Source organism: Dermacentor albipictus, chromosome 4 (genome assembly GCF_038994185.2).
Source record: "Dermacentor albipictus isolate Rhodes 1998 colony chromosome 4, USDA_Dalb.pri_finalv2, whole genome shotgun sequence".
Lineage (NCBI taxonomy): Eukaryota > Metazoa > Arthropoda > Arachnida > Ixodida > Ixodidae > Dermacentor > Dermacentor albipictus.
The window spans coordinates 45,469,326-45,485,149 of NC_091824.1; the positions used below are offsets into that span (position 1 = coordinate 45,469,326).

General features: G+C 44.6%; 1 protein-coding gene across 7 annotated transcripts in view; it reads right to left on the reverse strand.

Annotated features, from left to right (window-relative positions):
* LOC139059068 (E3 ubiquitin-protein ligase TTC3-like) overlaps nucleotides 1-15,824 on the reverse strand; it is a 181,445-nt gene that overhangs the window by 134,257 nt on the left and 31,364 nt on the right. For 4 of the 7 annotated variants that reach the window (XM_070536918.1, XM_070536919.1, XM_070536915.1 and 1 more), the window contains 5 exons: nucleotides 8,798-8,837; nucleotides 8,606-8,692; nucleotides 5,198-5,314; nucleotides 2,975-3,052; nucleotides 2,790-2,899 (listed from right to left, as the gene is read on the reverse strand). In XM_070536918.1, the coding sequence (XP_070393019.1) occupies nucleotides 2,790-2,899; nucleotides 2,975-3,052; nucleotides 5,198-5,314; nucleotides 8,606-8,692; nucleotides 8,798-8,837 (432 nt within the window). Of the gene's footprint in view, nucleotides 1-2,789; nucleotides 2,900-2,974; nucleotides 3,053-5,197; nucleotides 5,320-8,605; nucleotides 8,693-8,797; nucleotides 8,838-15,824 lie in introns of all 7 variants that reach the window. The other 3 variants (XM_070536921.1, XM_070536920.1, XM_070536916.1) reach the window with 3 other exon arrangements.

Sequence of the window (15,824 nt, forward strand, 5' to 3'; positions counted from 1 at the left end):
CGGTACTGTACTCTTTCTTTCTTTTTTTTTTTTGGTCATGGGTAAACGGGTGTGTGTTGAAAAACAGGTGCATGTTACAACCGAGGGCGCATTTGAATTGAGTAGATATGGTAACACGACTATTAGATAGTGCACACAAGTGTGTGCTTGCACACATGTGTACATGCTAGAGCTGGACGTATATCATCAACTTGTTTTTTTTTTAATACGAATAGTAAGAATGAAATATCAAACAGCCGAACGCAGACATTTTTTTAACAGAAGGAATTCCTATATAACTAGGTGCCACATGTGCCCTGAGTAGTGGTAAATATACAGCTATCAGGGACAAGGAAGCGGTGTTAAAAAATCCCTGTCATTAAAAAAACTGCATGAATAGCCTTTCAACCATTCTACAGCCTGGTTGCAAACAAGGTTTCAAAGAAAGAATGACTGCTGTACGACTAGCTTTCATTAAACACTAACTAAATGGTTGCCGAAACAACATTGCAGGTTGTGGGAAAAAAAAAAAAGAAAAAAGCTACTGAAGCACTTGTATGCTGTAGACACATGTAAGAGGTCTCGTTGCAAGGAACACATAACAGGTTGTAGTGTAAATGGTAAAGCTGCTTGAAATTGAAATTCGACCTTTCATGCAAAGAAGCACCGTTGCCAATGAATTTTTCTTACACGAAAGGGGTAGAGTCGCTGATGGTATTTTCTTACATGGAAAGGGTCACAAAATTTCTCAAATAATTGGGCAATCGGAAAAAGCAAATTTTGAATGCGAAAAAAATTCATTTTGTTGAGTTTGAGGGTCATTGATGAAAGATACAGTTTTGTGATGAGTCGACGACACCGTCACATCAGAAGTACAAATGCAACGACGGCCACGCTTTCGCGTCCACTCTATCCCTGCGGCTGATAGAGTCGTCCGCAGTGAGACGACACTGTCATGAAACGCACTGGCAGCGGGGAGAAAATGCTTTGTTTTCCTCTTGCCTCAATGAGTCTCCTAAACTTCAGATTACGCAACCTTCAATACTAAACGTGTGGGAAGACAATGCACCTAATGCCACACCTTCTCATCACGGCCTCTATGTGCACATGTGGCCGATTAAATCTAAAGATGCGCAGCAGCCGTGGCAGCGTTAAAAAAGGAAGCATGCGGCAACCTGCCCCCGCCCACACATTTTCTCCCTCCCACAATTTGATAACCCCAAGGCCTCGCACTTTAGTAGCGCAATGCCAAAGCCCCAAAGCAACCACGACAAGCAAGACTGAAGTTAGCAAGCTTCAAGACGCTTTACTAGGCTATGACAGCTTTAATACGGAGTACAATTGAACCTCACTATAACGAAACGGGATATAACGAAATAATGGATATAACAAAGTAAATAATATTCCGCTGGAAAATTTCTTTTAAAACTTGTTTGAAGGAAGTGAAATTGTCCTGCTAATCGATACAACATACTAGATTTGTTTGCAAAGGCAAAAAATACCCAGCCGTTGAGTGCCAGGTACATCGCTTTTTCCGCGAGGTTCCGCACTCGTTTGCCACAGCAGTTAAAAACTTTCGCATCTCCGAAATGAATACGCATTCGATTTCTCACCACCGTGCACAGCTCCGCACCATGCACAAAGCAGCAGCTCACTGTCGCACTTCTCTAGCAACCTCTCTCCAGCACTAGCCTAGTTATGTGTGGTGGTGCAAAAGGTTAGTGCATTCACTCCAACTGTGCAGTGTGCCGTGCAGGCAGGCAGGTGCAGCTGGGCATGGCCTCCGATACCTCCTAGTGCAATCTCGAAGATCATACCCAGGCTGTGCATTCACTTCTCTCTCTCCCAGTGGCTGGCAGCTGGGCATGCCTTCCAAGATTGCACTGGCACGTATGCAATCTTGGAGGCCACGAGCAGTAGTTCACCTGCCTCCTTGATCCTTAAACTAGCGGAGCGCTGTGTTGTGTGTCACATGCTGCTCGACTGCGACGAGCAAAGTAGAAAGACGATCACAATGGAACAGAAGGCAGATATCTAAAGGCTCCTACATCAGGTGTTAAGTCGTGTGTTCAACATGCCTAAGATTCTTTTGTTCTTTTACTTAAATTTCATTGCATGCATGGCAGTGTAGCAGTTCTGCACGCTGCAAAGCCATCTTACTTCAATGTTTACAACTGTGCACCCCAGTAGGCATATACTGCAGTTAGTGACAATAATGGATATAGCAAAGTAGCGGATATAACGAAGTAATTTTGGCTCTCTCTTCAATTTTGTTATAACGAAGTTCAAGTGTGGTACTTTGGAATTTGTGGCGCCATGATGACATACAATCGAACCTCGATATAACGAACACTAATATAAATAAGTAAAACATTCTCACTGCAATTATAGTGCAACATATATAGATTTATGACAAATATCGGGTATAATGAAGCTATTTTTGTGTAAGATGCGACTTTGTTATAACAAGGTACAACTGTACCAGCGCAGGGGTTTCAGCACAAAATTATCAAAATAAATCTAACCATCATTTTCACTAGTAACAATAAACCTATTATTACAAAAATAATAATAACAGTTTTGGAACAATACTTTATCACTCTAAACTTGTTGTTTTCTTTAAGTGCCCAATTAACGTGCACCATAGCACAGTTCACAAATGTTTCTGCACTGAGCCCAGATCTGTATGCAGCCACTGCAGCTGGCAATCAAACCAGCAACCTCGTGCTACGAGCGAACATGGTAGATATAATGCTATCTAGTACGATGCAACTAGAGCTAGCTCACCCATGTTGGAAAGAAACCCTCACCTGTTCATTTTGACCAGGGCCTTTGTGACGCCATAGTACGCCAGAGGAAACACAATGTCCTTATGATTGTTGATGATGCCGAGAAAATATTCAACCGAGTTTTTCAAGTCCTACAGAGCAAAGGCAACAATGAGTGTGAGGGCCACAGGGGCCTGCTAAACAATGCAGCTAGGTGCAATCTTTACCTCCAGGGCTCCCATTCCAAGCAATGCATGTCCGGCTGCGTATTCCACAAGTACGACGTCCAGCTCGGTAAGATTTTGCTGAAGAAGTAAGACAAACCATGAACAGATAAAAAAATTATGCAGATCCAACACACATCTTGGAATCTATGTGAAGCGAAGCTTTCATGAAACAGTTAATCAAATGCTATAAATTTGGCCATTTCATTCCTGCATCTTTGGCGTAAAGGAAACCGAACCCCCTACATCTGCGCTCTGCAATGTGACACCTGTGGCAGTCATCTCAAAGAGCTTGCTGGTGCTCACCTGATAAAAGTATACCTGCGACTGTGGCCTAACAGAGCACTTGGCTACTGAGCCAGAGGACCGAGGTTTGATCCCACCATCGGACATGTAATGCAATATTTATTTGACACTCCAGGCACATTTCGACTGCGGTCGTTGCTGTGATGTTCTGTATGAAGTCCAAGTGCAAGAACTTTGTTAATAACTTTGTCCAAGGCAATAACTTTGTTCCCCCCCCCCCCCAGCATACGCTGTGGGGGAAGTGAAAGCGTGCGAGGGTGAGCCTAGGATGGTGGCTTGATCTCATGCTTGCAAGGAAGGAAAGCGGGGAGTAAGCGTGCCATCTTCGATTGTGCGCAAGGCACCAGGGGTTGTGCCGCTGAATATGGTGTGAGCGAGCGCAGTCATGCGGGCCCCACCTTAAAGTGATTTACTATGGGAACAGTCTAAGTGCGCCAAGGGCTGGTAGCAATTCGCATGCGCTGTGTTTTCACAGCTTAGTTCGCTTTGAAGCGAGGAGGAGCACGAAGGTCATGCGCTCGCTGCTGCTGCTGCTCTTCCTCGCGCCATCGCTTTGACAGCGAGTGTCCGCGGTCATCGAGTGAGATGTGTTCATGTTTGTCTGGGCTCGCGTGACACCACGCCTGATAATTTAGTTTGTGAGTATATGTTCTTAAAGTTTATTATGACCGATAAAACTATTATCTTTACTTCGTATCGCGTGTTTGCTATCGCAATTGATGCTTCACCTTTTGGGCAATACTGCGACTTCTTTTTCTTGCAAAGTGTTATGGCGTTCGGGTGGCGTTTTCTGCACCACACAGGCTTAGTCGCATTTGCTCCATTGTGCACAGAAGGGCCCATTGTGTCTCAAGAGTAGTATACAGAATTCCCCTAAGCTGTGGTCATATGTACGTTGGCCAAAGAGGCAGATGTGTCAACATATGCCTAAGAGAACACAGAAATTTGTTAAATGGTGAGCCATCCTCTCATCTCGCCTTACATTTTAAATCATGTCTGTGTAAACCTATCTTCGAAAACAGTCATTTTGTTCTGTCACCCTAACCAAACCACATAAGAAATCTCGGAAGCCTATTATATCACCAAAAATGCCGCACTGTGAGTAAGCCAACCATCCTTATTACTACATGATAAAGAATCCAATTTTATTAATGATACTTGCACGTGCCTTAGATGCTATACCTCATCTTGACATGCCCGAAGTGTCCATTTTCTATATATGTATTTTTCCATACGTGCATTAAACATCAGCGGTGAGTCAGCGTGTGAGGTGTGTGTTTCTTTTCCTACGTCTTTCATGTTTTTAGCGCTCTAAGTTTTTATTGATATGCGTTACCAACCAGCCCACCTATCCATCCTTTCTTTTTCTCTTTTAGTATGAGTTTTTCGGCAACAAAGCAACCAGCAGCCATGGTCACGAAACTCCGAGAAAGTTGGGAAAGAAATCTTCCTTTTAGGAATTGTTCTGTGTTTTATCTGTGTTAGCAATACAGTCATAGTCAACTTTCTGCAGTAATGAAGGGAAGCTTCCACACGTGTCACAACCCTTTTCATAATTCTAACGCCAGCTTTCCTGCGAGACTCTTTTCTAGTCAACTTTACCAACCAGCATGTAAGTAACAGATGCTTGTATATTATGACAGGTAAAATATAAACCTGCCCGGCAGTGGACTTCACTTCAAAACCACAATGTTAAGCTACCACATTTTCGGGAATATCATTGTTAGCAGCTTCGTTTGACGACTTAGGCAAAAAGAAAGCTGGCAGACTTGTTTGGCCATGCCGAATCACAATCCAAATTCCATCTGATCACAGAGCCTTAGTTAGCAAACAGTTGGCTAAAAAGGCTTCTATTTCTTTCAACATAGTCGCCAACCAAAATTTTAAGAAGCGCAGCAAAAGCAAAGCTTAACAACTCACCTTTTGAGCCAGCACTGTCTTGAACCCTTGCAATGCTACCTTATACAGGCCATTTATAAGGTCATCACACGATTTTTTTAAAATTTCCTTGGTCTGCTTGTCACTAACAGGTGGCGTCTGCAAGTTGCAAAATTGACAAGTGCCCATAAACACAGGGCTATTAGCAACGTTTGCTGGAATTGACCCCAATCTGTGGCCAAGCCGCCACAGTTTAGTGAAGCCAGAATATAACACAGACTGGAACAAATTTTATGGTTTTACCAATGCGTAAGAATCACTACAGGCACTATTAAGCTTGAAGCAAGTACTTAGCCCTGAAGTCATCTTGGAGCAATTATTGGAGCAAGTAAAATTACGTTATGAAGCAGTCTGGAGCAGAAAAAATTGGATTTTGGAACAGCATGGAGTAGACTAAATTCATTTTGGAGAAATTTGAAGCATGCTAATCTGAATCTTGGTGGAATAACGGAATGTGGAACATGGCAGTACACTCTGAAACCTTGATGAAACATAGAACCAACATAAAGCACATCATCAAATTTTTTACCGTTCTCTAGTTTTCTTTCTTTTTTTTTTTCATGAAGTACTTTCTCAAGGAATTGTTAATAAATGTCTGCTTGAAAATAACACCATCAAAAACAAATTCCTTCTACAAATTGATCCCATACATTTTAATATCAAGCGTTTGCTGTAGCAGTAAAAAAATTGCTTACTAGAGTACCCAAAAACTGCCCATTTTCCTGCGGAGAGGAAAGTATTAAGACCTTTCAGTGTGTTTATCTTGTGTCTGCTCGATTCACTTTCTGAAAGGAAAGCCCATGGAGGGCTTTCCCATACACCCACACACAAAACCGCATTATGGATACAAAAGAAAGGTAAGCATAAAGCATTTGTGCGCACCTGTAGACTTTGAAACTCGCGCAACGATTGTTTTTCAGCCACACGAGAAGCATGCTGAGCCATTCCCAAGAGAGCTGGCCCCCCTTCAGTGATGTCGTACATGAATATGCAAATTATTGTATGTTCTCTATTGACTGAGAGGGAGAAAATAATAAAGCACCAGTAACTATGCGCGCACGCAATAAAGAATTTAATGCTTCATCTCGTGCGCACTGCAGTGGCCCACTTATTGGTTCTCTTGCCGAGTGTCCAATGTCAGTGTGAAGTGAATGCTGCTCACACCTGCTTTATGCCAGAGTCTTATGCACACATGCAGGAGCAAGAGCTTCCCCTGCCACTGCATGCAGCTTGGCAAACACGGAAAATAACCATTACTGTACTCATACTGATTGCGGTATGCTAGCATCACACGCGATCGAGATGACAAAGCTGGATAAAAACGAAGCACAACGTACAGTGGTAGCACGCAGCACAAATATGATACTCTTCTTTAGAAAAACAAAGTATACTGTACTAGATGTCGTCTCTTATTTTTCATACAGGGCCTCAAACCCTAAAGAACATAGCTGCGCAAATCTTGAAGAAAAAAACCTCGGCCAACTGCACGCGAAGCAGACGGCACTGCAGCTTCATCGAAGCAGACAACACCACAAGGTGCTCACGCTAAATGATCTCCTTGGTATATTTTTCTGATCTCAAATGTGACCGAATTAAAGAGGACCCAATTACCAGCATTCAGAGACTGCAAGACAGAAGAACCAGATAGCGCCAGCGTTTTTGGTACTAGCCACCACAGGCTACTGATGAACAGCAAACACGCTGTGGCCCCCTGTCGCCTGTGCCGCTTCCGCAGTCCCCTCACCATCATCATAACCAAATCATGGCGGCTACCTACAGGCACTGGAAATTCTGGTCCATAGAATCTACTGGGATAAACCACATAATCTGTAACGTTAAACTTTCTTCCCCTGGTACAGACAGTACGAACCCAAAGTTTCTCAAGTGTACTAAGACATACTGATCCATCTTACTTCCTCTGCTTTTCTTGCAGTCCCTAGAACATGATGTACTCCCAGACAAGTGGAAGATTGCATGAGACTTGTAGTAATCATTACCCGGAGAACTATCGACCCATTTCACCGACTAGTATGCCTTGCAAACTGATGGAGCCTATCATTCGTTGTCACCTCTAAACAGGTTAGGAAACAAACGTTATTCACCACACCACAGCAGAGGTTTACAATAAATTACTGCTGCGGGACACAGCTTTTCTATTTCACTTACAACTTATTTAGCGTTCTTGATTGTTCCTCCGTCATAGATTGCATCTTTATAAATTCTGCGAAAGCATTCGATTCGGTATGCCATAAATTACTCTTTAAACTATGCAAGCTTAATTTTGACCCTACAGTACTAAAATGGATGGAGTGCTTCTCGTCTGGGCACACGTCATTCAAAACAACAAGCATAACTCTCCTCGTTGTCCTATTTGCAATAAGATCTGCAGTATTGCAAGGGTCTGTTCTAGGACCCCTTGCTCTTTCTTATACTAAATTAATTACTTGCCTAACAACATTTATTTTTCCATAAAACTGTTTGCAGATGACTGTGTTATTTATCGTGAAATGTTAACTGCTGACCACTCTACACTTTATTCTGAAGTTGCCTCCCACGGCTGCTCAGGGAAGCAGTACCCAGAGGAGGTGCCATGTCTGCGCCACCACCACTTGGCAGCAAAAATATCGCAAGGACACAAGGTACATGTGCGCCGAGTGCAACAAACCACTCTGTGTGGACCCATGTTTCAAGGACTACCACATGCTGAAGAAATATTAGTGCAAGAGGAACATTTGAGACTTGCAAAAAAATTTTCATGTGCGCATTCTTCTTGTGTATTTTTCTCGTGTGGACATTGTGTATAACAATGCGCCAATTTTTTGTTGTCTTATAACTTTATTTGCTATTTTTTATTGTTTTTGATGAATAAAGAGTACATATATGCCAACGCAAAACATCTTTTTCTCCCTTTACGGTCACTCTAGAAAAATTACGGCAATTTTTTTTCGAAATAGGTCTCTCTGAAGAATTTAAATGTGCAATAAAAAAATTGACCCTGGGTGGTCGCATATGGCAAAATAAATCGACCCTCAAAGGGTTAAATGTGTTTTGTTTGTTTTGATACCACTTACTCCTCTCTGTAATGCAACAGCCCTGATAGAAAATTACGATAGAAATTAAAGTAACGAAGGTATTTCTAATTGTGACAGATGCGACTTCGTCACAGTGAAGTTAGACTGTAATAAGAGAAAGGAAACTGTAGAATAACAATTTTCCATGCTAGCATGCTGAAAATGAACCCAATATGTCCAACTCCAGTTGTTCTGCTCACATTTGCAACCAATTGACAAAGACCAAATTATATCTAGTTTCAACTGTCCATACTACACCCTGCAAGTACTCCACTACAACCGCGTACTTTGTCTGCACAAAACAAACCAAGAAACTTGCCTGTTGAGTAGGGGGTGGTTTGGATTGCGTTGTAGGTTGAGGAGCCGCTTCATCTGAGGAGTCCGAGTCTGACACTAAGTCTGGAACCTTTCAGGCATCAAAAGAACAACAGCTATCAGAACCTCCTGCTTCGGAATGCCAACATCTTGTTCGTTTTTTTTTTCAGCAAACAGAACAACAAACATAACTTACAGCAGGTTTTGCCTTTTGCTTGTTTGTTGCTGGTTGACCGCTAGAAGAAAAAGAAGGCAACAAACTTTTGAGCTGGAATTGAGAAAAATTGTGATCCACCTGACTGTAGCGCAAGGCCACAAAGAAAACCTATACGGGTCTCTCTACCTTGCAAGTCTTCCACAGAACCGATTTGCCATATTCAGCTGAAAATGATTGCTTATACTACTCAGGAACAATACAGTGAAAGAGTCACAATCATACGAAATAACAGACAATGAAGCCACAGAAACCATAGAAATGAACTATGTTTTAATTGAAATGTAGAAATAAATAAGGTGAAGGCAAATAAGTGTAAGATAACTTGATACAGGTGGGTACTGAACACACGTGTACTGCATAATGTATGAGGTAATTTAAACTAAGTTACAGCAGCACCATCCTCTTGTCCACTATTTTGGGTATGTGTGTGCAAGATTAGTCCTAGGGATGTTAGCCAGTGCCACCTGTGGCCAAAGCGGCAGAAATGGAATACCCTTTTAACCACAGGATAATAATATTTGGGGTTTTACGTGCCAAAACCACTTTCTGATTATGAGGCACGCCGTAGTGGAGGACTCCGGAAATTTTGACCACCTGGGGTTCTTTAACGTGCACCTAAATCTAAGCACACGGGTGTTTTCGCATTTCGCCCCCATCGAAATGCGGCCGCCGTGGCCGGGATTCGATCCTGCGACCTCGTGCTCAGCAGCCCAACACCATAGCCACTGAGCAACCACGGCGGGTTTTTAACCACAGGAGTCACGAAGTACATGAGCTTAGGACAGGCAACTGGCCAATAAACTCTCGTACACTACACCTCATGACATCAAGACTACCAAATTCGAGTAACGGATACGAAAGGCAGGTACAAGACAGAAGAGAAGACGAAGAGGACGAAGAGTTTGAGAGGCTGGACTGCACTACGATCATGCTACAATCATCGTAAAAAACCATGTAAAAAAAAATAATAATAACACTTCTTCACAGCTCTTCGTAAAAGTTGTGGTGGAAAGTGGGGGGTAGTCGACACCCGAAGACGGAGGCTGAACCACAAGTTCTTCGACGGTGCCGTCGCCTTGCTGGACTCCCACCGAATCCAGAGTTGAATATGTCCCATGACGCAGATGAACGACGACACAGATGAACGACGACTTATTCCAACTGCTGCGCCGAGCAGTTCCATTCTACAACTGTGATGCGCGTCCCTTCGCCGGAAGATCGGACAAAGACGTCGAGGAATGGCTCATCCATTATCACCGGGTGAGTGCCGCCAACAAGTGGAACAGTGCTTCTGAGCTTTCGAATGTCGTGCTCTTTCTAACAGATATGGCGTTCATGTGGTTCGACAATCACGAGGAAACGTTCACAACATGGAGAAGATTTGTTTCGGAAATCAAAGAGCGATTCGGCTACTCCTCGATGAAAAAGATAAGGGAGGAACAGATGCTACTGCAATGCACGCAAGTGCCAGGCAAAACATGCACGACCTACATTGAGGCAGTAATAAAACTGTGCAGGATGGTGGACTCTGGAATGTCTGAGGAAGACAAAGTCAGGCACATCCTAAAAAGAATTCCCGAGGATGTTTAGAGTTTCCTCATTGCAAAAGACAACCTGGCTTCCGTTGCCGACATCATTCGGCACCATCGCACTTTCGAACTGAAGACAAGGCATATCACGCCGAAGTTTGGCAGGCTCGCCAATGTGACGACAGTTTTGCTTGCCTCGGTCGTAGAGACGTGGCTGCTGTCGGGACGCAAGTTCATAATCCTCAGTGCTTCTCGCCGCAGGATATGGGGAGAAGGATGCCACATTTGGCTCGAAATCTGGTGGTAGGAGGAAGCTATGAGTGCCTGGATGTGTCATTTGCGTGTGCAGGCTGAGCTCTTCCCAAACAATTTGTCGGATCATTGATGCAAGATCGAGGGGCTGGTTGCTGTCTACGCTTGCAACTGTCATCACATTGGCTATCCTGCCAAACTTCGGCGTGATGCGCCTCGTCTTCAGTTCGAAACTGCGACGGTGCCGAATGATGTCAGCAACGGAAGCCAGGTTGTCTTTGTGATGAGGAAACTGTAAACATTCTCAGCAATTCCTTTTAGGATGAGCCCGACTTTGTCTTCCTCAGACATTTCATTCCGTTCTTCCTCACCACCGCCTGGAAATTAGCATCCGCGGCCAATGGAGGTGAGGTCGCTGGACAGTCTTTGCAAGAAATACCTCTGCCTGTTGTGATGCTCAAAAACAAAGTGAATGTCTCGATTGACGGAACACCGACCATGGCGTTAGTTGATACTGGGGCGACTGTGTCTGTGATGAGCCTCGCTTTCAAAAACCATCTAGGCCACAAAGTTGTTTTCTTGGAACGACGGTATTACCTTTCATGGAGTAGGTGGCGAGTGGCTTCGTCCCCTTGGTGTGTGTGCTGTGAGTGGTTTGTTGGCTGGGAAAGTGTGTGTCAGAATTCCTTGTTCTTTCTTGCTGTTTGCACAATGTTATTCTTGGTGTCGATTTTCTTGAACAATGTGGCACTTCCGTGGACTGTTGTGGCGAAATATCATTGAACAAGTTATTTATATCAGCACATTCTGAACAAAGCTCGCGTGGTGAAGACAGGGACACAGACACACTCAGTGTTCTTGATGAAGTGATTGCACCATCGTGGTGCCTGATGCCCATTCGTGTTTTTGCAACTACTGTTGACACTGATTGTGTTGACCTTGTAGTTAGGCCTCTCCGCATAAACTGTGCTAAAAAATATATACTTGTGCCCTGCTCTGTCGTGTACATGACGAAAGGAGTCGCCACATTGTGGGCGCTGAACTGTTCCGCCATGCCAGTTGTCCTTCCTCGGGGCATGAAAATCACTGTTTGATGAAGCTGCATGTAGCTCAATAATGGCCCTAACTGTGGACGTGTACAGCTTGCTCTCCTTGCAATATCGCCATCCTGAAGAGCTATTGCTTGGCATGATCAGCGAGGCTCTCGGTACTCGGAACGGCAAGCACTGGTACAGGTCCTTGCCAGGCATGAGGCTGCATTCGACTTCGCGCATGGAGATGCACCCTTTCATTTGCCGTCCTCCCGCGCTCGACACAGAATAGATACCGGCTCAGCGCACCCCATCCGCCAGAAGTCCTACCAAGTGTCATCCTCCGAGTGCAAAGTTATTGCTGAGCAAGTCAAGGAGATGATGAACAAAGGCGTCGTTCAAGAGTCGTCTAGTCCATGGGCAGCCCCAGTAATCCTGGTCCGAAAAAAAGATTGCTCCTGGAGATTCTGCGTGGATTACAGACATCTAAATGCAGTGACGAAAAAGGATGTCTATCCACTACCGCGAATCGATGACGTCATTGACTGCTTACACGCTGCTTCTTACTTCTCAACACTTAATTTGCGATCGGGGTATTGGCAAATACCTATGGACCCTGCCAACAAGGAAAAGACCGCTTTCGTGACTCCAGATGGCCTATTAGAATTTAATGTTACGCCTTTTGGCCTTTGCAATCCTCCTTCCTGCCATCTTCGAAAGATTCATGGACACAGTACTACCCGCCGTGGTTGCTCTGTGGCTATGGCGTTGGACTGGTGAGCACGAGGTCGCGGGATCGAATCCTGGCCATGGCGGCTGCGTTTCGATGGAGGCGAAATGCGAAAACACCCGTGTGCTTAGATTTAGGTGCATGTTAAAGAACCCCAGGTGGTCGAAATTTCCGGAGTCTTCCACTACGGTGTGCCTCATAATCAGAAAGTGGTTTTGGCACGTAAAACCCCACAATTTTTTTTTAACCCTTTGACGGTTTTTGCCGTACATGTACGGCGGCGGTTTTCTGTCCCACAAGGTCTTCGCCGTACGGGTACGGTTTCGACCCTCCGTTTGAAATTTCGCGCCATAATGACGATGCACGCTTACTGGGAGGTGCTGCCACCTCTTAGGTCTTACAAGAAGCGTTTGAAATTTGTGCTACCTTCTTGGGGAGATAAACAGAACTGACTTCAAGCTTCAGCGCGTCGCGCAGACTGCGGCCACACCCGTTTTGCGGTTTCGGTTTCGCCGCGTGATCGCAACGGAGGCGCGCGAAACGTTATTTTTTTCTTTGTCGGCACTCTCTTGCAAATGCTGTGGAAGTTGATTTCTATCTTGATTGGCGCTGCTCTTAGCTTGTTTATAACCGCCGCTCGCGAGGTATTCTCGCACTCAGTGGCAACGCGCTTTCGCGGTTTTGGTTCCGCCGCAACGGAGGCGCGCGAAACGTGATTTTTATTTTTGTCGGCACGCTATCGCAGGGGCGGCGGAAGTTGATTTCTATCTTGATTGGCACGGCTCTTAGCTCGTTTATCACCGCCGCTCATGAGGTATTCTCGCTCTCTGCGGCTGCGCGGACACTCGTGTTTCAAGGAGTACCACACTCTAAAATACTATTGAACATATTGCAGTTCTGAGTGATGCTGACACCAAAATACTGTTCCCAAATTTTTTTTACTATTTATTCCCGACTTTATACATCTTGTACATTCAATATCTGCAATAAAATAATTTGACCACCCGGGAAAGTTTTCTTCAAAATAATTCGACCCTCAAAGGGTTAATGGACACAGTACTATGTGGTCTAAAGTGAGAGATATGCATGTGTTACCTCAATGATGCTGTAATCTTTGGCCGCACGTTTGAAGAACATAACGAACGCCTCAGCCTTGTTCTCGACTGCATCGAGAAAGCTCGACTGGTTTTAAGCTAAAAAAAAAATGACGGTTTGGCGAACGTGAAACACTGGTCCTGGGACACTTTGTCGGCAAGGACGGTGTTAGACTTGATCCTCAAAAGATTGAAGCAGTGAGCTCATTCAAGCCACCGCAGTCAGCACGAGAACTTCACTCATTCATTGGCCTATGTTCGTATTTTCGTCGTTTTGTTCCTCGGTTTGCCGACATCGTTTACCCGTTGACAAGTATTTTGCGACAAAATGCGTCCTTCAACTGGACACCAGAGTGTGACGCATCATTGTCTCAAGTGAAGTTCATACTAACGTCAGCACCCCTCTTGCGTCACTTCGATCCATCTTGCCCGACTGAAGTTCACACTGATGCTAGTGGAATTGGGATAGGAGAGGTGCTTGTACAACGTCACAGTGGCACAGAACATGTTGTCGCATATGCCAGTTGTTGCCTGAGCAAATCTGAATGCAATTATATGGGTACGGAACAGGAATGCCTTGCAGCTGTTTTCACCATACAGAAGTTTTGGTGTTACAGGGTGTCTACCAAGTTGACATTTCCAAATTCCCTGAGTTTTCCAGGTTTTCCCTGAGTGCTTTTGCAAAATTCCCTGAGTGATGCAGAACTATGTTTTATGTCAAGTCGCGCTGAAACCATATCGCCGTATGCTGCCACTCTCTAGTAAGCATATGAAAATTTTTTTAAAGAAAACCGACTTAATCCAATTTGAATACTAAGGAGTAGTGTTTATGTTATTCAAAAAAAGAATATAAGGGAGGAGTTATTAAAATGCACAGCAAATAAAATGTCTTCGAAAAAATTTTCAAATCGAGTTGGACATTCCCTAGTACAAATAAAAAGGAGATGCACACAGAAGCAAATATCTTCGAATATGAGCTATTTCTATCAACTGATAGCATGCTCAATGTCATGCAACTGTCCTGACATACTCTCAGCTCGCGCAAGATGCCTCAGTGTTGTGTTTCAATGCTTTAAAGAGTTTATTTTGGTTTGGATGAGGGATACCTGCATCTCAGCATCAGCCAACAATTTGTTTTTTGAGCGCAGGTTCCTTCAAAGAAGCGGTCGCGTACTCAATTCCCCGTTCATTCCTCAGTGCGTCGATTCTTTCTGTTCTCGTCCTCCTTTCGCCGCGCGTTTGCCCCACGGACCATTTGAAGAATACTCTTGGTCAATTTACAGTCAACGTCCAATTTTTCGGACCCCTTAGGGGCCGCGAAAACTTCCGAAAAATCAGGCAGTCAGAAAAAAATAAATTCATGTCTTTTACTGCCCTCAAGGGCTAAAATCGACACATGTACGTCTGAAAAAGCTCTGAATGCCTGTCAGTGCACTTATTAGGCATATCGGTGCTCCTACTGTGACAGGTGAGGGCGGGTGCACACGTGTAAAATTAAGGAATACATACAGTGTCCCGCGACAATTGCCCCTTCCTACGCGTTACGCTTCACCGCGTTACATGACTGTAATGAGGCGAAGCAGACTTTCGGGAAAGCGCATTATGCACAGCGCATTATGCAATGCGCTGTGCTTTCCGAGCTTCGAAGACAAAATTATTGCTGCCAGCGGAGAAATGAAGAAACACGGCACCGAACGACACGACGCTTAACAGCGAACGTCGAAGCAGCTAGGCCTAGCGTTGCCGCAGTGGTGGCTACGGCTGCCAGCGGATCTGCGTGCGGAGCACCGGTTCAAGGCGGCGAGGTAATCAAAATAGCAGCGGTGGTGGCTTTCATTAATGCCGTCTCGGACCTGCGATCACGCAAAACGTTTAGAAAATCGGACGGCGAAGAGTTCTTGCATCTGAAATTTTAGACATTATGATACATTGACTTTTTGGGGTACGTGGTGGTGCCGCGAAGCCGTCCGAGTTATCGGGAACCCGGAGAGTCGGTCGACTGTACACTGGCAACTCCTCCAGCCGACGACGAGTCGTTACGAGTCCTGTCTGTTTCTCGAGCCAGCATTACCGCGACTTCTGACCCTCTAAAAAAATTACAGCTAATTTTCCCTGATAGAAGCGCAAATTCCCTGAGTTTTCCCTGAGTTTTTCCAGACTACTCAAAATCCCTGAGAATTCCCGGTTTTCCCGGTTTTCCCGGTTGGTAGACACCCTGTGTTATCTTTACGGTAGACCATTCAAGATTATCACCAATCATCATTCTTTATGCTGGCTGGTTGGTTGGTTTGCATGATCCCTCTGGTCACCTCGCACGATGGGCCCTGCGCCTCCAGGAATACGACTTTGTGGTGTCGTACAAGAGTGGCC